General features: G+C 40.9%; 1 protein-coding gene across 7 annotated transcripts in view; it reads left to right on the top strand.

Moving 5' to 3' along the window:
- Window positions 1-26,977, top strand: part of LOC134355036 (endophilin-B1-like) — an 84,102-nt gene that overhangs the window by 15,870 nt on the left and 41,255 nt on the right. For all 7 annotated transcript variants that reach the window (XM_063064711.1, XM_063064708.1, XM_063064707.1 and 4 more), the window contains 2 exons: window positions 10,453-10,594; window positions 13,168-13,296. In XM_063064711.1, the coding sequence (XP_062920781.1) occupies window positions 10,453-10,594; window positions 13,168-13,296 (271 nt within the window). The remainder of the gene's footprint in view (window positions 1-10,452; window positions 10,595-13,167; window positions 13,297-26,977) is intronic.

Genomic DNA, 26,977 nt, shown 5'->3' with positions numbered 1-26,977 from the left:
AAAAGATGCACACAGATCTGGAACTGTATGAGGATGGAAATGCTATAACACTCACATCAACTCTTGGGAGTTTTGCTCATCCAGACAATGGTATCTTGTGCATGACAACACAATGCAGTGAGTGCACTTTTGAACTTTGGGAATCTCATCATCTTCTGTCCTCATTGACTGAGAATTTAGCAGATGTTAATTTGGAATTTATTTTAAATTTAGCACTTTCTTGAAATCTGTTTTAGCAGATTGTATTTCTTTGCTCTACTGCAAAAATCAACCTGTAATTTTACCTTTAGGGAATCCTGTACTAGAATTCCCGAAGTACCTTTGCACCTCTGATTTCTGATTTAACTCCCTGCTTAGAAAACAGTCTACGCCTTTGTTTCTTCTACCAAAGTGCATGACCACACACTTCCCTACACTGAATCTGCCACTGCTTTGCACATTCTCTTAATTTGTCAAAATCCTTCTGCAGACTCAGTACCTCCTGCCCATCCACCTATCTTTGTATCGTCTGCAAACTTTGCCACAGTCATCCAAATCATTGACATATAACATGAAATAAAGCGGTCTCAACATTGTACCCTGTGGAACACCACTGGTCACTGGCACCCATCAGAAAGTGCCCCCTGTAGTCCCATTTCCTACCTCCTGCCGGATCCCCTGTCTCTGTCCATGTTAATATCGTTCTTATAGTCACAAGCTCTTGTCTTGTTTAGCAGTCTATTGTGCAGCACTTTGTCAAAGGCCTTCTGAAATCCCAAGTAAGCAACATCCATTGACTCTCCTCTGTCTATCCTGCCTGTTAATTAATCAAAGAATTCTAATCAATTTTTCAGAAAAGAATTTCCGTTAAGGAATCTGTGCTGGCTTTGGCCTATTTTATCGTGTGCTTCCAAGTACATTGAACCTCATCCTTAATAATTCCACTTAACAGCTTGCCAACCACTGAAGTCAGGCTTGTGATTTCCTATATTTTGCCTCCCTCTCTTAGTGGAATGACACTTGTGATTTTTTTTTTCTCTCTAGATCCATTCTTTCATTAGTCTTGTCTCTTACAGTGTCTTTCCTTGTTTAACTTTATTGCCCAGTTTGATAATACTGGATTCTGAACCTTTCTTTTGATTCCATGTCCATTGGATTGAATTATTCTGGCAGAGCAGAGTAATTTAGGCCTTTCTACCCAGTCAAATTTTTTAACACCAGTCAAGAGCAAATATTTTCAGCACTCTTCACTTTCAGATTTCCAACATTTTTGTATCTGACGGGCCTTGCATCATTTTCTTATGTCTCTTGTTCTTTCCCCATCCAGACATCAACTGATAAACAAGTCTTTACCACTCTCTCATCCAGTACCCCTGCCATTTTTGTCATTCAGATTAACTTGCTCTCTACTCTATCACAGATATCCCTTTTGTCCTTTCCCTTCTCAGCAACTTGAAGCAAATTTGTTTAACAATCTCTCATTTCTGATGACAGGTAATTAACCTGAAGCTTTAGTGCTGATTGCTTCTGTAATAGATGCTGCTTGACCTGTTGAGTATTTCCAAAAATCTTGTTTTGATTTTTATCATGGTTTCAGGAAATGGGAGAAGAAAGTGTGGTATTGCCAGAACATGGAGCATGTTTAGAAAGATGGATATGCACAGTAGGGAGATGGTGTGTGTGTGGAAATAGTTGATTCACCCTTTGAAATTGTTGGGACACGATTGTACTGTGTGGGTATTTTAACATGAATTTTGTATATTGTTTTTTTCCCAATCAGCAAATAGAAAGCTGACATTGTAATTGAGGACACACAACACTTTACAGTTTATTCTGAAATAGCTATTTGGCCCAGATGTCTTTTCAGCACCAAAATGCTTTAAAGCACAGACAGATTTTGAACAATGGCACTATTCAGTTTGCAGCAGCTGCCTCCTAATTTTGCCAGTTGCTCAATCACAGGATAAATGGGGAAAATGTCGTGGTTAACTCTTCTTCTGCCTAATTTTATATTCAAATACTCCAAATTTTGTATTTGTTTGGGGGGATATTAGAAATGTAACTAGTATACAAGAAATTCTGATTCAAAAAAAAGCTTCAAATAAAATTTTGATATGGCAATGATTCGTACAGCCCCCTCATCCCATTGCATCTATGCCAACTGTTGTGCATCCATTTACAATAGTTCTACACTAATCCCATATAGAACAGTACAGCACAGGAATAGGCCCTTTGTCCCATAATGTGCCAAACCATTAAAAGGTAGGTAAATCAAAATAAAACCCAAAAACTACACTCCTACCTACACAATGTCCATACCCCTCCAACTTCCTCACATTCATGGGCCTATCTAAACATGTCTTAAAAGCCTCTAATGTATTTGTTTTTATCACCACAACAGGCAGCGTATTCCAAGCATCCAACATTGAGTAAAAAAAGTAATTTGCCCCCCACATCCCCTCTGAACCTAGCCCCTCTCACCTTCAATGCATGCCCTCTGGTATTAAACATCTCCACTCCAGGGGAAAAAGGTGTTCCCTGTCTACTCTATCTATGCCTCTCGTAATCTTAGTTCACTAGTTCAATTTAATGTCAGAGAAATGTATGCAAAATACATCCTGAATTCTTTTCTTCAGACATTCATGAAAGCAGAAGAGTGCCAAAAAGAATGAATGACAATTAAAACATTAGAACCCCAGCCCCCTCTCCTTCCTCCCAGGCACAAGCAGCAGAAAAGCAATGGCTCTCCCCCACCCACTTCTGCAAAAAAAAAAGTATCAGCACCCTCGCCCACCAAGCATGGAATAGCAAAGCCCCCCCATACAGACCATAATCTGCAGTACAATAAAAACTAATCGTTCGTCTGACAATTTTCATGCCACAGGCTCTTGTGCTCTCCCTCTCTTCCCCACCCCCCCCAAAATAAAGGGAAAAAGGTGTCTCCCTTCACAGCGAGAGAGGAAATAGTGTTGAAAGTCTGTTGTGCCACATTTGTTTTTAAACCAGTTCTGTGTCCCGAAAATTGGCAACAATTTCACCCATCAACGAGAGAGGGAGAGGGAACAAATTGTTGAGTACAGAGCTTCTTACAGCTGATCCACTGTTCCTGATGTTCCCTTCTCTCCTGCAACAGTTTATTTGGCGACACCCGCTTAGAATTGGCCCATCCACAGGGCCGCAAATACCTCGGAACCCCCAAAGTGCGCTCATCTTCTTGACCATGTCCTTGGGATATCGAAAAGTGGCCGGCCATAAGCCCCCATGAACGGGCCCCACCACCACAAAAAAACAAAGTCTGAGTGTCACTCAATACCAGGGTCTTCAACAGAACTACCCCCCCCACCCTGAAAAGGAGAGACATCAAAGGTAGAAATTAAGCTTTTTTTTAGTTGAACACAAAGGAGTCGCAATTTAGTACCATCATAACTACTCGGCCTCCGCCTACGTCTTGTAAACCTAATTTACTTTGAGAATAAAACTGCAGAAGCTAGAAATCTGAAAGGCAGAAAATACAAAGCACATTTATTATCAAAGTATGTATAAATTATACACTTTGAAATTTGTTTGCTTATAGGCAGCCACAAAGCAAGAAACTTGAATACAGGTTTCCCCGCCATCCGAAGGTAGAGTGTTCCTATGAAGTGGTTCGTAAGCCGGAAGGTTGTAAAGTGAAGAAGCAGTTACCATTTCCTTATATGGGAAAAATTTGTGAGCGTTCGCAAACCCAAAAATAACCTGCCAAATAACACATAAAACCTAAAATAACAGTAACATATAGTAAAAGCAGGAATGATATGATAAATACACAGCCTATATAAAATAGAAATACTTTTCCACAGTCATTGCTGCACTGTTCTCCACAGCGAAAATCTCACGCAAGTGCTCTCAGCAAAAACACGGCGCAAGCGCTCTCCAGTAACCTTTAAGCTATGAAGCTGCCAAATCATACCAAATAACACCTAAAAGTACACAGCCAATATAAAGTAGAAATAATGTATGTACAGTGTATTATCACTTACCGGAATCGGGAAGACATCTAGCACATTGATGATGGTGTGTTAGGCTGAGTCATCGGAGGTTGGGGTGGTGCAGTGGCCCCCACCCTCTGGGCCGCTGACCGATACCGATCCGCAAAGCATGCAGGGGTCCAGCGGTAGCTGGGATGCACCCAGCACGTCTTTAAGAAAAAAGCCGAAATAAACAAGCTAATTAATTACGTGCCGGGCGGCACCTAATTAATTAGCTTGTTTACTTTGGCTTTTTTCTTGAAGATGTGCTGGGTGCGTCCCGGCTACCGCTGCATTCTCCGTGAATCGGTATCTGTCCGCGGCCCGGGGCTTGGGGTGGTGGGACACTGGGGTGTCATCTCATTGTCGATCAGGGCAGGCAGGTCATCTTCTTCTATGTCTGCCTGCCTCGATGTCGAAGGTCGAGGTTCGTCGTCTGCTGAAGGCTTGCGATTAACAGGTCCCTTTTGGAATGGCAGGCGGTGACCAGTGGGGTACTGCAGGGTTCAGTGCTGGGGCCGCAGCTGTTTACAATATATATTAATGATTTAGATGAGGGAATTAAAAGTAACATTAGCAAATTTGCAGATGATACAAAGCTGGGAGGCAGTGTGAAATGTGAGGAGGATGCTATGAGAATGCAGGGTGACTTGGACAGGCTGGGTGAGCGTGCAGATGCATGGCAGATACAGTTTAATGTGGATAAATGTGAGGTTATCCACTTTGGTGGTCAGAATGGGAAGGCAGATTATTATCTAAATGGAGTCAAGTTAGGAAAAGGGGAAGCACAACGAGATCTAGGTGATCTTGTACATCAGTCATTGAAAGCAAGCATGCAAGTACAGCAGGCAGTGAAAAAAGCTAATGGCATACTGGCCTTCATAACAAGGGGAATTGAGTATAAGAGCAAAGAGGTCCTTCTGCAGCTGTACAGGGCCCTGGTGAGACCACACCTGGAGTACTGTATGCAGTTTTGGTCTCCAAATTTGAGGAAGGACATTCTTGCTATTGAGGGAGTGCAGCATAGGTTCACAAGGTTCATTCCCGGGATGGCGGGACTGTCATATGTCGAAAGATTGGAGCGACTGGGCTTGTATACTCTGGAATTTAGAAGACTGAGAGGGGATCTTATTGAAACATATAAGATTATTAAGGGATTGGACGTGCTGGAGGCAGGAGGCATGTTCCCGCTGATGGGTGAGTCCAGAACCAGAGGCCACAGTTTAAGAATTAGGGGTAGGCCATTTAGAACGGAGTTGAGGACAAACTTTTTCACCCAGAGAGTGGTGGATATACGGAATGCTGTGCCCCAGAAGGCTGTGGAGGCCAAGTCTCTGGATGCTTTCAAAAAGATGGATAGAGCTCTTAAAGATAGTGGAATCAAAGGTTATGGGGATAAGGCAGGAACTGGATACTGATGGTGGATGATCAGCCATGATCACAGTGAATGGTGGTGCTGGCTCAAAAGGCGGAATGGCCTACTCCTGCACCTATTGTCTATTATCTATTGACTGCTAGCCTCGCGCATTTTTCTATCATACAGTTCTTTGTAAGCACTCAAACCATCTTGCCCTAAACCGACGTACTCTTTCAAAATTAAAGTCGTACTTTATCATTGCAGCAAAAATCTCATGCAGTTGCTTCACGTTCAGTTCCTGGACGACTTCACTTTCAGTCCGTTCGCTACTGCATTTGGTTTCGATTGTTATCCTTTCCTCTTCCAATTGCATCAGCTCTTCATCTATCAGTTCTTGGTCATGGGATGCCAAACCTCTTCAACATCATCTTCTTCAACTTCCACAAGCCAAACTCAGTTTGTCCTTACTTCGTTCACCACGATCGAAACACTTAATTGTGTCTAGTTTTACACTAAGTGTAACACCCTTACGAGTTCTTTTAGGTGTTTCTGATACCTTAGAACTCATCTTGCTAATGGATGTTCACAGGCCCGTGTTTAAGCAATGCCGGCGAGAATGCCGTTCCGAATCCGGGGGAGGAGCAGCTGCTCGGGGCGCGCGCTGCTTTTTTTTCGAGCGCTGCTTTTTCCGCGTGCTGCCTTTTTTCGTAACATTGAAAACACCTGTTAGCGAAAACAGGGAACTAATGTAGGTCTTTCGTAACAGTGAGGTTTCGTAAAGCAAACGTTTGAAAAGCAGGGGACACCTGTAACTCAATTTTAAAAAAGACCAAAAACCACTGCACAGAGAAAGGAGAGGGTGGTGGAAACGCACATCACGCAAGCAATTGAAGCAATTCTTGTTCTAGTCTTAAATGGTCTGCTCTTGATTTTGTGACTATGGTACAAAGTACTAGACTCCCTATCTAGGTGGAACACATTTCCCCATATCTACTTCGTTACATCATCAAAAAAGTTAGTAAGTTTCAAAGAGATGACCATCATCTTCTAAACTCTCTAGTATAGAGACCTAGTCTGCTTGATCTCTCTCATTTAACAGTGCTGCCATTCCAGGAACCAGGCTGGTGAATCTCTACTGCGCTTCCTCTAATAGCAAGTTTACCTTTTATTTAAGGATGAAGATGAGGTTTAGCCATGAGAATATTGCGTGGTGGCGTAGCAGTTATCACAATTATTGTTCAATTCCTGGTGCCATCCATAAGGAGTTTGTACTTTCTCCTGTCACTCTGTGGGTTTCCTCCAGGTGCTCCAGTTGCCCCTCTCATCCCAAAACGTATGTTAGTAGATTAATTGGTCATTGGCCTGTATTTGGGGAGTGTGGGCTCATTGAACCAGAGGGCCTGTCTCTTTAAATAAAAATAACATGATCGTTTCAAAAATACGAATTTTTGCACAATTTTTATTCTCCAACAGTGTATATCATTTTGTATTTAGAATATTTAATTTTCTAATCATTTTTTTCAGTCGGTGTTTCTGTTCTGAGTAGCGCTTTTTTAAATCATCATTAGATTTAGTTTATTTTACTACTTTAGATATCACTTCTTCTGGGTGAGACCACGGCAAAAGAACTTGGTAATGATCAGGATATAGGGTTAAAACTTCTGGACCTGCAGAATTTCTTTGCCTTCAAATGTGCAGGAAGTTTTGAGCATCTGTAACTGTGTCATTAATGATTGGTTTCCCTTGGCAACCAATATGGTCAATGCATTGGTCTTGATAGTACAAGGGAAATGTGTAAAGCTTGAGATGAAAATTGTCTTATTTGTAAATTTAAGAAGCATTATGTTGTCCAACTACCCCCTCTCAGAAATGTGGCCTCCTACTTTACCTTTCCACAGCTACTAAGTCAAAATATGAATTTGGGCAGTGTTTGTTTCAACTGTCCCTAATGAAAGGAAAAATGTAAAATATTATTCAGTTTCTGGATGTTTATTGTTGAGGGCAACACAGCTGTTCTGTATAACTAATGTTACCTCTTGAAGACTTTCATCATCAGCTTTGAGTTAATGGTAACAATGGATGGGAAAGGAAGTCGTTTCTGTTTCCAGTGATGGTGCTTCTCAGTCTACTGAATTGCTTTGAATACATTTCCAGTTTTGGCAAGTAGGGTGAAATTGTTTGCACAATTCAGCAGTGAGGAATTAACTGTTAATGGACAACTGCAAGAATTTTTACAAAGGTTTTATTTAATGAGTTTAGGTAATGCAAAAGACAACACTGAGTATTCTTTGGATAGGCAGTCTTGTAACCTTGTATAGGGTAATTGCCTCTGATTACGAAGCAAATAGAATCTGATTTTAGTATACGGGGAAGTAACATGAGAGTTCTTCCAACAGCAGTTTCTAATGCCATTTGGGTCCTACAAATTCTGTCCAACAGCTTATTAATGCAAGATTCTGGGAAGCTGTTGGTCAGAAATGAACTTGCTCAATTGAAAATATTGTAGGGCTTGCATTAACTCAGAAATACAACTTCAACCTTCAGCAATAGTTTTGACTTCAGTACAAGAAAACAGTGTGCTGTAATATTTCAAGTTGGAATTTAGTGAAGTGTATTGGTGGATCAATGCACTGTGGGGGAAACACAGTAGTACAGTAATTTTCTCACTATCTGGGTATGGTGGTGGTGTTTTTTATATTTTGAAAGACTAATGCTTTGGCTTGCACATAAACACTATTATATTTGCTTTGGCACAGGAGAAAGATGCAATTTCATAATTGTCATTACTGAGTTTGCTCTGCCTCCAAAACAATACCAGCAGCTGCCCCATTACGGCTGTTCAGGTTATGGAAGTTCACCCTCAGGAAATTCACAAATCCAACCCAGAAATTGGAGATGTGGAATTTGTGCAGAGAATTCATTTATATTCATTGCCCAGCTACTGGAAGGGTGTCATGTGGCAGGAAAGAGTGCAGAAAGATTCATGAGGATGTTACCAGGAGCTAGGGTTGCCAACTTTCTCACTCCTAAATAAGGGACAAAAGTAGCAGTCAAATACGGGACACTTGTGTTTACCCCGAGAAAGACTACCATGACCATGAAGCCTTGCGCGGGTATCTGTGTGCGCATGCGCGTACGTGCTGATTTTTTTTTTCTACAAATCGGTTTCGGCTTAAACTTCCCGATTCTGATATACTGTACATTATTTCTACTTTATATAGGCTGTCTATTTATCATATCATTCCTGCTTTTCTATATGTTAGTGTTATTTTAGGTTTTGGTATGATTTGGTAGGTTTTTGGTATTTTATTGGTATGATTTGGTAGGTTTTTTTTGGGTCTGGGAACGCTCAAAAGTTTTTCCCATATAAATTAATGGTAATTGTTTCTGCGCTTTACGCCATTTCAGTGTACGAACAGTTTCATAGGAGCGCTTTACCTTAGCGGGGGAAATATGGGACAAGGGCGGTCCGGTATGGGACAAACCATTTTAACCCAATATACGGGATGTCCCAGCTAATACGGGACAGTTGGCAACCCTACCAGGAGCGGAGGACCCTAGTTGTAAAGAAAGACAAATAGGTACAGCTTTTCACTTAAAAGTTGCTGGTGAACGCAGCAGGCCAGGCAGCATCTCTAGGAAGAGGTACGGTCGACGTTTCGGGCCGAGACCCTTCGTCAGGACTAACTGAAAGAAGAGCTAGTAAGAGATTTGAGAGGGGGAGGGGGAGATCCGAAATGATAGGAAAAGACAGGAGGGGGAGGGATGGAGCCAAGAGCTGGACAGGTGATTAGCAAAAGGGATATGAGAGGATCATGGGACAGGAGGCCTAGGGAGAAAGAAAAGGGGGAGGGGGGAAAAAAGCCCAGAGGATGGGCAAGAGGTATAGTGAGAGGGACAGAGGGAGAAAAAGGAGAGAGAGAGGAAAAGAATGTGTGTATATAAATGAATAAATAACTGATGGGGTATGAGGGGGAGGTGGGGCATTAGCGGAAGTTTGAGAAGTCAATGTTCATGCCATCAGGTTGGAGGCTACCCAGACGGAATATAAAGTGTTGTTCCTCCAACCTGAGTGTGGCTTCATCTTTACAGTAGAGGAGGCTGTGGATAGACCCTCCTGTCCCTCCAGTCTTCCCCTATCATTTCAGATCTCCCCCTCCCCCTCCCACTTTCAAATCTCTTACTAGCTCTTTTTTCAGTTAGTCCTGACGAAGGGTCTCGGCCTGAAACGTCGACTGTACCTCTTCCTAGAGATGCTGCCTGGCCTGCTGTGTTCACCAGCAACTTTTATGTGTGTTGCTTGAAATTCCAGCATCTGCAGATTTCCTTGTGTTTAGGTACAACTTTTGTTCCTGAAGGGGGTATATAAAATCTTGAGGGGCTTAGTTAAGTTTTTCACCCAGGGTAGGGAAACTAAAACTAGAAATCATGGGATTATGATGAGAGGTGAAAGATTTGAAGTGGCACATGTAATGAGGTGTCAGATCAAGCAGTTAAATTCAGTACAATTACACCACTTAAAGGATATTTAGATGGGTACATGTATAGATAGCAAAGGTCGAGTGATGTGGACCAGTCTTGGGCAAGTGGAGCTTGCTCAAGTAGGCAATTTAGTTGGTGTGGACGAGTTGGGCTGATGGGCCTATTTCCATGTTGTTAACTTTGTGACTTAAAACTGCAAACGAAACACGATCGTCATTTTTTATTTTTAGTCACTCAGGACTGTGGGAGGGAAATAAGGTTTGAATATGTCAAATCCGTTCTTTGCCACACTCTTTTGAGAGTAATACTGCTGTGCTCTTCATCTTCAAAGCATTCTCTCTGACCCACTGCATTGCGGGAAGGCCCGGTAGCTACAGCCAGCTCCTTGGGGTAATCCCTTGACCTTTGCTCCACTTTCTCTGTCACTGGGCTTGAACCAATTAACCTACTCAATTCTCTAAACACCGCCTTACTTCCTGATCCTCGAATCCCATCCTTTACCCTAATATCGTTACTTTCTAATCTTTTAGTCCAGAAGCCTTATTCGTTAGAGAAGGTGCCTTTTCTGTTTTGTTTTGAAAATCAGAGTCTGCAGTTTTTAATTTTCATCTCTTTGGTTTGCTTAAGTTTACAGAGGAGAAGTTTGGTCAAGCAGAGAAGACGGAGTTGGATGCCCAGCTGGAGAATCTTCTGAGCAAAGCAGAAACTACAAAAATATGGACAGAAAAAATAATGAAGCAGACGGAAGTATTATTGCAGCCAAACCCAAGTAAAAAAAAAAATAAATTCATGCTATGCTGTTTTCTTAAAGAGACAAAAAGTAACAAATTGAATTAAAATCAAGTTTGATTGCAGTTCACGAGGTGCTTGGAAGTTGCAATATAGAAAGGGGACCTTTCATTGCAACTGATCTAAACTGGATGTTGTAATTAAAAGGAATACAGTGCATAAACTTAACTCGCGCTTTACTTTTAAACTTTCCCCTGTCATTTTAAAACTGTCTAGTTGTATTTAACATTTCTATAGATTCTGACTATCATACAATATCTATGTCTCTCATAATTTTAGAAACTTCTTTCAGATCACTCAGTTCCTTTGCCCCAGAGAAGCAAAGCACAGCCTACCCATACTGTTCCCACAACTACTATCCTCCAATCCAAGTAGCATTCTGGTGACTCTTTTCTGCATTCTCTCTCATCCATTCACATTCTTGCTATAGTGTGACATCAAGAGATGCAAAGACTACCCTATGTTGACTAAAAGAGTTCTGTATAGTTGTAACATAGTGCCGCAACTCTTGTTGTCCTGACTTCTATGGCATACTTGCCTTGCCTCCTACACCACCTTATTATCCTGTATTGCCACTTTTGGGGAACTATTTACTGTATGTCCTATGTCTGTATGATTTCCCACACTTGCTGGGATTAAATTCCAACCGCCAGTCCTTGTCCAGCTTTCCATTTGATCTATATCCTGGTGGAATATTGGACAACCTTCCTTTATCCACAATGCAACAAATTTTCCTGTAATCTACAGCCCTACTAATCACTCTTCCTACATTCATATACAAGTTGCTTCACAAAGAACAATGGACCCATTTGGTGCATCACTCATCAGAGACTTCTGTCAGGAAACATCTATCCACCGCTTCCCTTTGCCAAGCCGGCCATGAATTTTGAATCCAGTTAGCTAGTTCATCCTGGATCCCATGTTCCTTGCCCTTCTGGACCCAACCTATCATGAAAACTTCATTGACTGCTTTTAGGTAATATTTCCTTCACACAAAAAAATCAAATTCTTGATGCATAGTTTCCACCACTTCTCCCTAAAACTCTCAAAGTCATACTCACTAACATTAATAATTCCTTGCCTTTCCACACAAGAGAGTTGATTTTCCTGCCACTGATGTTTGACTCCCTGGCCTATAGTTGTAGCTACCTGGCTTATCCCTATTTCTTGTCTTTCTTATATATTAAAAAAAAGTGGGCATCCTCCAGTCTTCTGGCACTTTACCTGTGACTAGCAAAGATGCGAAAATCTGTTGGGGCTCCAATAAGCTTTTCCTCAATTTCCCATAGTACTCTGATTTAAATTTCACCTGCCCCTGAGGACTTGTCTTCAAATGCACAAGGGCAGATATCTAACAGATCCATCTACTTAATACCTACAGTACATGCTGTAGATAATCAGCATATTCCTCCCTCCATGCCCTTTTTAAATACTACAGGTGAAGAGTGTTCAGTTATGCTCGTATTGGCCATCTCCATCTTGGTGGGGGGAGTCTCTGCTTGTCAATTCTATCTCTTGTCTTGTACACCTCTATCAAGTCAACATTTTAGGAACTGCTTATTCCCCATTGCCATCAGATTTCTGAATGGACAATCAACGATCTGTTTTTCTTTCCTTTGTTCACTTTCTGTACTTTTTTAAATGTACAGTATTTAATTACTATATATAGTAATTTAGTTTTTTGATTACTTTCCAATGGCATACTGTATTTCACGGCATGGTGTATGCCAGTGATTTTAAACCTGATTCTTTTATCCTCTTTCTCTACAAAGAGAAAAGCTCACTCAACCTAACTTCATAGGACCTGCTCTGTAATGTAGGCATCATCCTGGTAAAATATTTAACTGAATGACCAAAATAATGGCATAGGCATGTACATTAAAATATAACTTGGATGTTTGTATTGTTTATGTACAGTGCTGTGCTAAGGTATTTGGCACATAAGCCTAAGACTTTTGCACATTACTGTTTTGGTCAATGTAGAGGAGAAAGCAAGTTTGTAAATCTGACGGGAGCACAAGATGTTGGGAATGGTGAGGGTGGAGGGCCCTGGGAGGGTTGTGGAATAAGTGGCAGACAGGGGATGCCAGGGACTGGTGTGGGGGGTGGCGATAGTGGCATGTATGCAGACACACCCAGCACTGAGACACCAGGCAGAATCATGGGATTCCAAACAATTATTATTGATAATAAAAGAACGTCTTTCTGGTGCTCCCTCCCCTTTCCCTTTTCCCGACCATGATTCCCTTCTCCTTGTCCCCTTCCCACTCTCGGTCCTCAGTAGAGACCCATATAGGATTTATTATCACTCCCATATGTCATCAAATTTGTTTTTTTGCTATAGCAGCAGTATAGTGCAATACAAAAATTACTGTATTATGCAAAAGTGTGTATATAATATAAAATATAAGATGTAAGTCAATATAGATATAAAAGACTTTGGCACTACTGTATTATTACAGAAAATTCATCTTCATTTACTGTCTTGTGATGCAACCATGCATGTCCAATAAATAAACCTGATTTTATTTGATTCATTATTTTCATCTATAGATACCAGAATAGAAGAATTCGTTTATGAAAAACTGGATCGCAAAGCACCGTCGCGAATGAATAATTTTGAACAATTAGGGCAGTATATGCTTGATGCTGGAAATGATTTTGGTCCTGGAACTGCATATGGTAAGCAGAATAAGGCATTTTCTAAAATTAACTTCCTGTGCTGAGTAGAGCTAAATACTATTTATTTTATTGAGGATTCTAAACATATGAAGGTTGACTGGCAATAATTTTACAATGTGCCCGAGGCATGATAGACTGAATAGCTTCCAGTTTTATATTTTAATGAATGGGCTGCTCTGCAATTTTAAGCAGTAGCCTTTATCCTGAATAACTTCTGCTTTTTTTCCCCACTTACTGGAGTTGTTATCTTGTGATCAGAGTTGAAAAATTTGATTAGATTTGGTAATTATTTAAGACCATAAGACATAAGAGCAGAATTAGGCCATTGGTGCATCGTCTGCTCTGCTATTCCATCTCTACTGATTTACATAGAACTTAGAATAGTACAGCACAGTACAGGCCCTTCGGCCCACAATGTTGTGCCCACCCTCAAACCCTGGCCTCCCATATAACCCCCCATCTTAAATTTCTCCATATACCTGTCTAGTAGTCTCCTAATTTCACTAGTGTATCTGGCTCCACCACTGACTCAGGCAGTGCATTCCACGCACCAACCACTCTCTGAGTAAAAAACCTTCCTCTAATATCCCTCTTGAACTTCCCACCCCTTACCTTAAACCCATGTCCTCTTGTATTGAGCAGTGGTGCCCTGGGGAAGAGGCTCTGGCTATCCACTCTATCTATTCCTCTTAATATCTTGTATACCTCTATCATGTCTTCTCTTATCATCCTCCTCTCCAAAGCGTAAAGCCCTAGCTCCCTTAATCTCTGATCATAATGCATACTCTCTAAACCAGGCAGCATCCTGGTAAATCTCCTCTGTACCCTTTCCAATGCTTCCACATCCTTCCTATAGTGAGGCGACCAGAACTGGACACAGTACTCCAAGTGTGGCTGAACCAGAGTTTTATTAAGCCTCTCAACTCTATTCTCCTGCTTTCTCCCTTAACCTTTGATGCCCTGACTAACAATAAGCTATCAACCTCTGCTTTAAATAGACCCAATAACTTGGCTTCCACAGCCATGTAGAGCAAAGAATGCCACAGACTCATCACCCTCTGGCTAAAGAAATCCCTCCTCATTACTGTTCTCAGGGGACACCCTTGTCATTGAGTCATAGAACACTGAATGTAAAAACAGGCCCTTCAGCCCATCTAGTCTGTGCCTGATGAAGGGTCTCTGCAACTATACTCTTTTCAATAGACACCGCCTGGCCTGCTGAGTTCCTCCGGCTTTTTGGATGTGTCGCTTGGATTTCCAGCATCTGCAGATTTTCTCTTGTGATTAGAAACCATTAATCTGCCTAGTCTCAATGACCTGCACCTGGACCATAGAACTCCATAACCCTTCCATCCATGTGCCTATCCAACTTTCTCTTAAATGTTAAAATTGACTCCGGATTTGCGCGCATTCACAACTGGCATTGGCAGCTCGTTCCACACCATTACCACTCTGAGTGAAGATGCTCCCCTTAAACATTTCACCTTTCACCCTTAACCCATGGTGTCTAGTTGTAGACCCACCCAACCTCGATGGGACAAAGCCATCTTGCATTTACCCCGTCTATACCTCCTCACAATTTTGTATACCTCTATCAAATCTCCCCTCAATATTCTACATTCTAGGGAATAAAGTCCTAACCTGAAAAAGGATCCAATAGTTCATGGCATATATGATGAATAAACTCACCTCTGGCTTCCAGACAGGTATAGGTATTGATTCTAGTTGATGTTTCGATGATAAACTCTGCCATCTTCTCCAAGGATGATGCCTGGGCATGTCTAGTTTGGTATTTATACCCCTGTATTCCATTCCTCCTGACCAGTTAGTCCTTATCCACAAACAAGAAAATATGTAGACACTAGAAATCCAAAAAAATACACCAAATGTTGGAGGAACTCAGCATTCCAGTCAGCATCTATTGGGGGAGGGGGGAACCAAAAAAGTAAACAGTCGACACTGGGCAGAAACCTTTTATCAGAACTGGAGAAAAAAGATGAGAAGGCAGAGTAAGGAGGGGAGGAAGAAATTCAAGGTAGTAGGTGATGGGTGAAACTGGGAAGGGTAAAGTAAAGAGCTGGGAACTCATTGGTGAAAGAGATAAAGGGCTGGAGAAGGGGGAATTTGATAGGGGACAGGAGACCATGGAAGAAAGGAAGGGGGGAGGAGCACCAGAGGGAGGTGCTGGGCAGGTGATGAGATGAGAGAGGGAAAAGGAAGTGGTGAGGGAGGGAGGGGCGTCCATTACCAGAAGTTCTAGTAGTCGATGTTCATGCTATCAGGTTGGAGACTACCCAGACGGAATACAAGGTGTTGTTCCTCCAACCTGAGTGGGGCCTTATCGCGGCAGTATTTTATCCTTTATTGTCGCCAAACAATTGGTACTAGAACGTACAATCATCACAGCGATATTTGGTTCTGCGCTTCCCACTCCCTGGATTACAAATATTAAATATTAAAAATATTCAAAATAGTAAAAATCAGTAAATATTAAAAATTTAAATTATAAATCATAAATAGAAAATAGAAAAATGGAAAGTAAGGTAGTGCAAAAAAACCGAGAGGCAGGTCCGGATATTTGGAGGGTACGGCCCAGATCCGGGTCAGGATCCGTTCAGCAGTCTTATCACAGTTGGAAAGAAACTGTTCCCGAACCTGGCCGTATGAGTCTTCAAGCTCCTGAGCCTTCTGCCGGAGGGAAGAGGGATGTAAAGTGTGTTGGCTGGGTGGGTTGTGCCCTTGATTATCCTGGCAGCACTGCTCCAACAGCGTGTGGTATAAACTGAGTCCAAGGATGGAAGATTGGTTTGTGTGATGTGCTGTGCCGTGTTCACGATCTTCTGCAGCTTCTTTCGGTCTTGGACAGGACAGCTTCCTTCGGTCTTGGACAGGACAGCTTCCATACCAGGTTGTAATGCACCCTAGAAGAATGCTTTCTACGGTGCATCTATATAAATTAGTGAGGGTTTTAAGGGACAGGCCAAATTTCTTTAGTTTTCTCAGGAAGTCAAGGTGCGACTTCCGGTAGCGCTCATGGAGTGAAGTCGCGTTCTTGACTCGCTCCATTACCTCTGAGTTTTTTCTCTCTATGGTCAGCTATACTTTAATTAACTATTAAGGCATCAATTTTTACAATACTTTGAATTAAACTGAATTCTCTGACAATTGGATGATACTGAGATCGGCTATGTCTAAGAACGGGAAAGACGGCAAGGATGGTAAACCTCCGGTTAAACCGAAAGCTACGGATCTCCCTCCGACTGAATCACCGGTGACTTTGAAAGCGATATCGGAGTTAATTCAGAGGGAAATTTCAACCTCTGTTAGGGAGATGATTCGTACAGAAATTATGGGCTTTGTTAAAGACCTGATTCATACGGAAATCTCAACTAAGTTCCAGAAAATTGCCGATTTAATTGATAAGATGCAAACATGTATTGCGGAACATCAGTCGGCTATATCTGATCTTCAAAAATCCGCGCAACAAAGTGAGCTTAAGATGGGGAAAGTCGAAGAAACAATTAATGTAATGAAGAAGAAACTTGACTTTTTGACTTTTAAAAACTCTGACTTGGAATCTAGAATGCGACGGCAGAATTTACGAATGATTGGCGTCAGGGAAGCCGTGGAAGCTAACAACCCTATGAAATATTTCTCCCAACTTTTAAAAGATGCATTCCCTACTGTATTTCCTGACCAACCACCGCTACTGGATCGTGTTCACAGAATCCCATCATACTCGTCTAGGTCAGATAGACCTAGGCATGTTATCTTACGTTTTCATTACTTTCAAGACAAGGAGAGACTGTTTCGATTCGCTCGATCTAAAGGTTTCATTGATTTTTCGGATCTTAAGTTCCGATTCGTGGAAGATTTCAGTAAACCAATCTGGGACCAACGGGTCCGTTACAGATCCGTGATGTCGGAATTCTATAAGATGGATTTAAGACCAGCGCTGCTGTACCCTGCACGTCTAAGGATTCGCATGTTAGATGGAGCCCTTCGTTTTTTTGATTCTCTATCGGATGCCCAGAGTTATCTGGATCAACTTTCATCTTCAACATCTTAATTGCCTTTTTTTAATTTTCTCCGTTGATCGGAGGCTGTGAATTGGTTGGTTTTAACTTTTCTGTGCCCTATTTGGGCAGAAAAGTTTACTTTCGATTTCTTAATATGGCTGCTAAACTTTCTTTTTAACTGCGTCATTTCTTTCTTTTCCCAGGGGATTCTGGGTGGTTACTTCCCTTTTGTCATCTTACGTATTTCCTGTGCGGCCTTAAATTTTGTAGTTTTTTTTTAAATTTTATTCTGTTTTGCTTTTTATAATCATTTTATGTTAATAATCCTATTTTTTTTGTTGCTGTGTCTATTCATGAGTTTGAGGTTTATTGTGGTTTTTTTTTAATATATACTTTCCGGCTTTTGTTCTGTTCTGTGTGTATTTTAATTGAGCTAACTTTTTTTTACTTATTTTTTTACTGTTTTACAATTAGCTGATCCTTTTCATATTTATACCTTTTTTTTAGGGAGCGTATACCGGAAGTCATGGGGGTAGTTTTAGCGCTTGCTTCTTTCTGGCGGGTCTGCTTTAGATTTCGCCTTGGGGTCTTGGGGTGGGGGGTGGTGGGAGGGGCTTCACGTTTTAGTTTGTTTCTCTTTGGGCTATATACATTATTGAAGTATTGGTTGCGTCCTTTTCCCTGGTATCTTTTGTATGTTCTGTTTCCTCTCCGGGTTTGTGGGTCGCGCCTATTGTCAATCCTCCTTGTTATGGGTTGACTTTAGGATTTATGGAGTCTATTATTAATTTTGTCTCCTGGAATACTAATGGTCTTAATCATCCTATTAAAAGGAAAAAAGTTTTTAAAGTGTTCCGGAGACTTAAAGCACAAATTTTATTTTTACAAGAGACCCATGTACGGAGGGGGGACAGACTACGTTTTTTCAAATTCTGGAAGGGACAACAATTTCATTCGAACTCCAATGCTAAGATTCGAGGCGTCTCTATTTTTATAGACTCCTCAGTTACTTTTATACAACAGGATATTATCTCTGATCCGAATGGTAGATTTTTATTGGTTAGTGGTTTACTATTTAATAAAAAAGTAGTTTTGGTTAATGTTTATGCTCCTAATATGGATTGTCCGGAATTTTATAAATCATTGTTTGATCAGTTTCCGAATTTGAACGAGTTTTCATTGATTTGGGGCGGAGATCTTAATACCTGTTTATCTCCAGCTTTGGACCGTTCGGCTCCTTTACGGACTTTACCTAATAAATCTGCAAATTTGATTAATTTTTTCCTTTCTGATTCTGGGTCGACGGACATTTGGCGTTTTCTGCATCCTCAGGAAAAAGATTTTTCCTTTTTTTCACATGTTCATCATTCCTATTCAAGAATTGATTATTTTTTCATTGATTCTCGTCTCATTCCTTCAGTGATTAAATGTGATTATGATTCTATAACCATTTCGGATCATGCTCCACTTAAGCTTTCTATTAAAATTATGGCCAATATACCAAACAATAGACAATGGCGTTTTAATTCGCTGTTGCTTCAGGACTCGGACTTTGTTAATTTTATGAATGAACAGATTGAGCTTTTTTTTACAATTAACCATACAGAAGATATTTCGGTTAACACTCTTTGGGACACTTTTAAAGCCTATATTCGGGGTCAGATTATTTCGTATTCCGTTGCTTTGAGGAAGAAACAGAAGCAGGAGGAGATGGCAATTGTGGACAAGATTAAAGAAATTGATAAGAAATATGTTATGGCTCCTTCTGAGGAGCTATACAAACAAAGAACTGAACTTCAAATGGAACACAGTTTACTACTCTCGTCCTCGATTGTAAACCAATTAAAGAAAACAAGAAGTGATTTTTATGTTCACAGTGATAAAATTGGCAAGCTGCTGGCTAATCAATTGAAATCTAATTATGTTAAATCTCAAATCAATCAGATTTATAACCAAAATGATCGATTGATATTGGATCATGTGGGGATTAATCAAACCTTTTGTGATTTTTATTCTTCTTTATATCAATCAGAGTCTCCTCGAGATTCTAAATATATGAATGATTTTTTAGATAAGTTAGACTTCCCTCAGATTTCACAGGATATGTCTTCTTTATTAGATACTTCCATTACAATGGATGAGATTAAGAATGTTATTTTTTCTATGAATCTGGGGAAAGCTCCTGGCCCTGATGGGTTTACCGTTGAATTTTATAAATGTTTTGCTTCTTTATTGATTCCTTGGCTCTATAAGGTTTTTGAGGCTTCTTTGAAACTTGGTAAACTTCCGGAATCTTTTAATAGAGCATCAATTTCTTTAATACTAAAGAAGGATAAAGACCCTGCTCAATGTGCATCTTATAGACCAATATCTTTATTAAATGTTGATTCTAAAGTTTTTTCTAAGTTATTAGCAAATAGACTAGAAAAAGTACTTCCTTCTATTATTTCGGAAGACCAAACGGGTTTTATTAAAGGTCGTTACTCTTTTTATAATATTCGTACATTGTTAAATATCGTTTATACTCCCTCACAAAATGTTCCTGAGTGTGTTATTTCTTTAGATGCCGAGAAAGCTTTTGATAGAGTAGAATGGCCTTATTTATTTAAGGTGCTTGAAATGTTTAATTTTAGCTTGAAATTTATATCCTGGATTAAACTGTTATATCACTCCCCTGTAGCCTCGGTTCGTACTAACTCCTTAAACTCACCTTTTTTTCCTCTCTTTCGTGGTACTCGACAAGGCTGTCCTCTTAGTCCCCTATTATTTGATATTGCATTAGAACCTCTTGCAATTGCTATTCGAGAATCTTTAAATATTACTGGGATAACTCGGGGATTAAAGTCCCATAAATTATCACTCTATGCTGATGATTTACTTTTATATATTTCTAATCCTGAGAGATCCATTCCTGCTGTTTTAGAGTTATTAGCACAATTTGGTCTTTTCTCAGGTTATAAATTAAATCTTAGTAAGAGTGAACTTTTTCCGATTAATAAACATCTTCCCTTATATTATAAATTTCCATTTAAATTGATTAATAATTACTTTTCATATCTTGGGATTAAAATTACTTGTAAACATAAAGATTTATTTAAGACTAACTTTTTACCATTAATAGACCATATTACTCAACTTTCATCTAAATGGTTTCCCTTATATTTAACTTTGATTGGTCGTATTAATGCAGTTAAGATGTTTTTTTTGCCAAAATTTTTATATGTGTTTCAGGCATTACCAATTTTCGTTCCTAAATCTTTTTTTGATAAAGTTGACTCTAAAATTTCTTCATTTATTTGGCAGAATAAGAATCCGAGACTGGGTAAAATACATTTACAGAAAGCTAAGAGAGATGGAGGTTTAGCATTACCTAACTTTAGATTTTATTATTGGGCTATTAATATTCGACATATGAAATTTTGGTTACTTGACCGGGACATACTATCTATTCCTAAATGGGTAGCATTGGAATTACAATCTGTTCAGGGTTATACACTTGGTTCTATTTTAGGTTCCTCTCTTCCTTTTGATTCGAAACGCCTTAAGCAGGTCTCTAACCCGATAGTTAAATATGCTTTGCGCATTTGGTTTCAATTCAGAAAATTTTTTGATCTTAATCAATTCGGGTTAGCGATTCCTATTTTAGGTAACATATTTTTTCCTCCCTCTTTTACGGATCGCGCTTTTCAAACTTGGAAGACTAAGGGTATTTTACGGTTTTTGGATTTATTTTTAGATGGTTCCCTTATGTCTTTTGAACAATTATCTAATAAATATAACTTATCAAGAATACATTTTTTTAGATATTTACAAGTTAGAAATTTCCTAAGTACTATACTTTCTTCCTTTCCAATGCTTCCTCCTATATATATTTTAGATTCGATAATTAACCTTAATCCATGTCAGAAAGGTGCATCGGCTATGATTTATAATATTATTATGAAACTTAGGAAAGCTCCATTTGATAAGATTAGGGTAGATTGGGAACAGGAATTGGGGCTTACCATTTCTGTGGATGATTGGGGGCAGATTTTACAATTAGTTAATACTTCCTCTATTTGTGCTAAACATTCCCTAATTCAATTTAAAGTGGTTCATAGAGCACATATGTCCAAAGATAAGTTAGCGCGTTTTTACTCGCATATTAATCCTTTCTGTGATAGATGTTCGGGGCAGATAGCCTCTTTAACTCATATGTTTTGGTCTTGCCCTACTTTGGAAACTTTTTGGAGAGATATTTTCAATATTATTTCTAAGGTATTAAATATAGATATCTCTCCTCACCCTATTACTGCTATCTTTGGACTACCTAAAATTTCTAGTAATCTTTCCCCTTCAGCCCGTAGAATGATTGCATTTCTTACTTTAATGGCGAAAAGATGTATTTTACAACACTGGAAAGAGCTTAATGCTCCAACTACCTTTTTTTGGTTTTCTCAGACGATTTTATGTTTGAATCTGGAGAAAATTAGAAGTAATCTTTATGATTCTTCATTTAAATTTGAACAGATTTGGGGACCTTTTATTCGATATTTTCATTTAATGTAATATTTACCCTTCTTGTTTTTTTTTCACTGTTTTAATGGAGGTCGGGATTGAGGACGTGATTTTAAGTTTAACTCTGTTTGGTTTCAAGTTAGCCCATTGCTTTGCTTTGCTTTTAGTTAGTTGCACGGTGGGTTTTTTTTTTGGGGTTTTTTTTTCTTTTTTTTTCCATTGATATATATAAAATCTAGTATACTATTATGTTATCTTGCTTTCTTATGCTTAAATTACATTGTTTGTAGTATTTTCTTTTTGGTATTGTTATCTTTTGGAATTTTATTATACTTTAACATTGTATTAATGTTTATATGGCTTACCTTTTTTGTATACTTACTCAATAAAAAGATTTAAAAAGAAAGGAAGTCAAGGTGCTGGTGGGCCTTCTTGGCAGTGAACTCTGCTTGCTTGGACCAAGTGAGGTTATTTGTGATATTGACCCCGAGGAACTTACAGCTTTTGACCTGTTCCACTTGCGCACCACCAATGTAAATTGGGTCGTGCGGTCCACTACTCCTTCTGAAGTCAACAACCAATTCCTTCGTCTTGCTGACATTGAGAGATAGGTTATTGTCTTCGCACCATGCCACCAGGTTCTTAATTTCCTCTCTGTACTCAAACTCATCATTACCCGAGATACGGCCTACAATTGTGATGTCATCAGCAAACTTATATATTGAGTTTGATGGAAACTTGGCTACACAATCATGGGTGTACAGTGAGTACAGCAGGGGGCTGAGTACACAGCCTTGTGGGGCACCGGTGCTCAGAGTGAATGTAGAGGAGAGCTTGTCCCCTATTTTTACAGCCTGGGTCCTGTCTGTGAGGAAGTTGAAGATCCAGCTGCAGATCTGAGTGCTAAGGAGAGGAGGCCATGGGCTGACATGTGGAAATGGGAAGTAAAATAGGTGGCTACTGGGAGATGCTGCTTTCTCTGGCGGATGGAACGCAGTGTTCAGCGAGTCTTAATGACCCTATCTACATGTAATGACCCTATCTACATGTGATGACACTTCCAAAGAATTCTGAATCTATTTCCAGATCCTTCTGTTCTACAGCAGTGCCAAACTGGTCAATTTGTAAGACCAACCTTGGTTGGTCCTCCCGAAGTACAACAGCTCACACTTTTCTGCATTAAATTCCAACTGCCATTTTTCAATGCATTTCACCAGCTGGTCCAGATCCTGTTGCAAGCCAAGATGGCCTTCCTCACTGTCTACTACACCCCTAATCTTGGTGTCATCTGCAAATTTGCTGACCCAGTTTACCAATTTATTATCCAGATCATTGATATGGATGATAAACAACAATCGACCCAGTACCGATCCTTGTGGCACTCCACTAGTCACAGGGAAAGGGGCAACCATCTACAACCACTCTCTGGCTTCTTCCACGAAGCCAATGCCTAGTCTTATTTACTACCTTATCTTGAATGACAAGCGAATGAACCTTCTTGACCATCCATCTCTCTTCTCTTCCCCCCCCACCCCGCCCCCATCCATGTGGATCCTTGTAAAAATCCCTTGCTAAAGCCCATGCAGCCAACATCCAGTGCCCTGCTTTTAATATTCCTGGTAACTTCCTTGGAAAAAACGCTATAAGATTGGTTAGACAATTCTTACTATGCACAGCACCATTTTGACTTTCCCTAGTCAGTCCTCATCACTTCAAATACTTGTATATCTGATCTCTTAGAATACCTTCCAATAACTTTCCCATGACTGATGTCAGGCTCAAATCCTCTGGTACCTCACCTGTGGCTAGGAATGCTTTAAATGTCTCTGCTGGGGCCCCTGCCATTTCTGCAAAAGGCTCCCTCAGGCTCCAAGGGATTGCCTTGTCTGGTCCTGGGGATTTATCCACTCTAATTTGCCTCAAAACAACAAGCACCATCTCCTGTCATCTGTATAGGGTCCAAGACCTTGCTGCTGCATTGCCTTACATCGATAGACTGTGTCTGTCTCCCGAGTAAATACAGATGTAAAAAATCCAGTTAGTCTCCCCCATCTCTTTTGGCTCCGTACATAGATTATCACTCTGATCTTCCAGAGCACCAGTTTTGTCCCTTGCTGTCTTTTTGGTTTTCATATATCTGTGGAAGCCCTTGGGATTCTCCTTCGCCTTGTCTGCAAGAGCAGCCTCATGTTGTCTTTTAAACCTCCTCTTTCCTTTCTTTATTCTATACTCATCAAGTACATCATTTGCTCCTGCCTACTAACACCTGCTATGCACCTTTTCTTCCTCTCCCCTACCCACCTTAATCAGGGCTTCACTATCTCTCAAACCAAGGTTTCCTAAACCTATTATAGGTGTCCCCCCCGCTTTTCGAACGTTCGCTTTACGAAACCTCACTGTTACGAAAGACCTATATTAGTACCCTATTTTCGCTTTCAGAAGGTGTTTTCACTGTTACAAAAAAAAATTTAGCGCACGATAAAAAATCAGTGCGCGATAAATGGAAGAGCGCTCTCCCCCGGATTCTGGCCGGCGTTGCTTAAACACGAGCCTGTGAGCAGCCGTTTGCAAGATGAGTTCTATGGTATCGGAAAAGCCTGAAAGAGCTCGTAAGGGTGTTACAGTTACGGTAGAACTAGACATAATTAAGCATTTTGATCGTGGTGAACGAAGTAAGGACAACGTGAGTTTGGCTTGTGGAAGTTGACAAAGATGATGTTGAAGAGGTTTTGGCATCCCATCACCAAGAACTGACAGATGAAGAGCTGATGCAATTGGAAGAAAAAAGGATAACAATCGAAACCAAATGAGTAATGATAAAGTACGACTTTAATTTTGAAAGGGTACGTCGGTTTAGGGGATATTTGCAGGATGGTTTGAGTCTTTATTAAAGAACAGTGTGGTAGAAAAATACGCAAGGCTCAGCAGTCAAGCAAGCCTTCCACATCAGCCACAGCAGATGACGAACCTCGAGCTTTGACATCGAGGCAGGCAGTCATAGGAGAAGATGAGCTGTCTGTTCTAATGGAAACAGGCGATGAGATGACACCCAGTGTCCCAGCACCCCAACCCCCAGGCCATGGACAGATACCGATTTGCGGAGAATGCAAAGGTAGCCGGGAGGCACACAGCACATCTTGAAGAAAAAAGCCGAAATAAACATGCTAATTAATTAGGTGGCGCCGACAATTACGGGCGGCACCTAATTAATTAGCATGTTTGTTTCGGCTTTTTTCTTAAAAGATGTGCTGTGTACCTCCCGGCTACCACTGGACCCCTGCATTCTTTGCGGCAATGTATCGCTCAGCGGCCTGGAGGGTGGGGACCACTGCACCACCCAAACTCCGACTCAGTCTAACACACCATCATCAGTGTGCTTGGCGCTGTCCCGATTCCCGTAAGTGATACTACACTGTACATACATTATTTCTACTTTATATCGGCTGTGTATTTTTACGTGTTATTTGGTATGATTTGGCAGCTTCATAGCTTAAAGGTTACTGGAGAGCGCTTGCGCATGTTTTTGCCAACAGCGCTTGCGTGAGATTTTCTGCCGACGGCGCTTGCATGAGATTTTCACTCCAGAGAACAGTTCAGTAATGATTGTGGGAAAGTATTTCTACTTTATATAGGCTGTGTATTTATCATATCATTCCTGCTTTTACTGTATGTTACTGTTATTTTAGGTTTTATGTGTAATTTGGCATGATTTGGTAGGTTATTTTTGGGTCTGCGAACGCTCACAAAATTTTCCGATATAAATAAATGGTAATTGCTCTTTGCTTTACGACATGTCAGTTTACGAACCGTTTCATAGGAACGCTCTACCTTCGGATGGCGGGGGAAACCTTTATCCTTGCCTTTTATTCTGTCAGGAACATACAAACTCTGTACTCTCAATGTCACTTTTGAAGACCTCCCACTTACCAAGTATACCTTTGCCAGAAATTAATCAGCCCCAATCCACTCTTGTCAGATGCATTGCTCCTGCCAGAAGTTCTTACCTGCTACAAAAGAGCAACAGTTGTACCAGTGCCCAAGAAGAGCAGAGTGAGCTGCCTCAATGACTATCATCCAGTAGCACTCACATCTATGGTGAGGAAATGCTTTGAAAGATTGGTCATGGATAGAATCCACTCCTGTCTCAACAAGGACCTGGAGCCACTGCAATTTGCCTATCAGCAGATGCGATCTCATTGGCTGTCCACATGGCCTTGGGTCATCTGGACAACACAAATGCCTACTCTGCTTGCTGGTGAACGCAGCAGGCCAGGCAGCATCTCTAGGAAGAGGTACAGTCGACGTTTCAGGCCGAGACCCTTCGTCAGGACTAACTGAAGCAAGAGTTAGTAAGATATTTGAAAGGGGGAGGGAGAGATCCAAAATGATAGGAGAAGACGGGAGGGGGAGGGATGGAGCCAAGAGCTGGACAGGTGATTGGCAAAGGGGATATGAGAGGATCATGGGACAGGAGGCCCAGGGAGAAAGACACTGGGGGGGGGGCAGGGCCCAGAGGATGGGCAAGGGGTATAGTCAGAGGGATAGAGGGAGAAAAAGGAGAGTGAGAGAAAGAATGTGTGTATAAAAATAAATAACGGATGGGGTACAAGGGGGAGGTGGGGCATTAGCGGAAGTTAGAGAAGTCAATGTTCATGCCATCAGGTTGGAGGCTACCCAGACGGAATATAAGGTGTTGTTCCTCCAACCTGAGTGTGGCTTCATCTTTAGAGTAGAGGAGGCCGTGGATAGACATGTCAGAATGGGAATGGGATGTGGAATTAAAATGTGTGGCCACTGGGAGATCCTGCTTTCTCTGGTGGACAGAGCGTAGGCGTTCAGCAAAGCGGTCTCCCTGTCTGCGTCGCGTCTCACCAATATATAGAAGGCGACATCGGGAGCACCGGACGCAGTATATCACCCCAGCCGACTCACAGGTGGAAGTGTCCCCTCACCTGGAAGAACTGTCTGGGGCCCTGAAAGGTGGTAAGGGAGGAAGTATAAGGGCATGTGTAGCACTTGTTCTGCTTACAAGGATAAGTGCCAGGAGGGAGATCAGTGGGGAGGGATGGGGGGGACGAATGGACAAGGGAGTCGTGTAGGGAGCGATCCCTGCGGAAAGCGGGGGGGGGGGAGGGAAAGATGTGTTTAGTGGTGGGATTCCGTTG

Source organism: Mobula hypostoma, chromosome 12, assembly GCF_963921235.1.
Source record: "Mobula hypostoma chromosome 12, sMobHyp1.1, whole genome shotgun sequence".
Taxonomy (NCBI): Eukaryota; Metazoa; Chordata; class Chondrichthyes; order Myliobatiformes; family Myliobatidae; genus Mobula; species Mobula hypostoma.
This window is presented reverse-complemented; position numbering and strand designations above follow the sequence as displayed.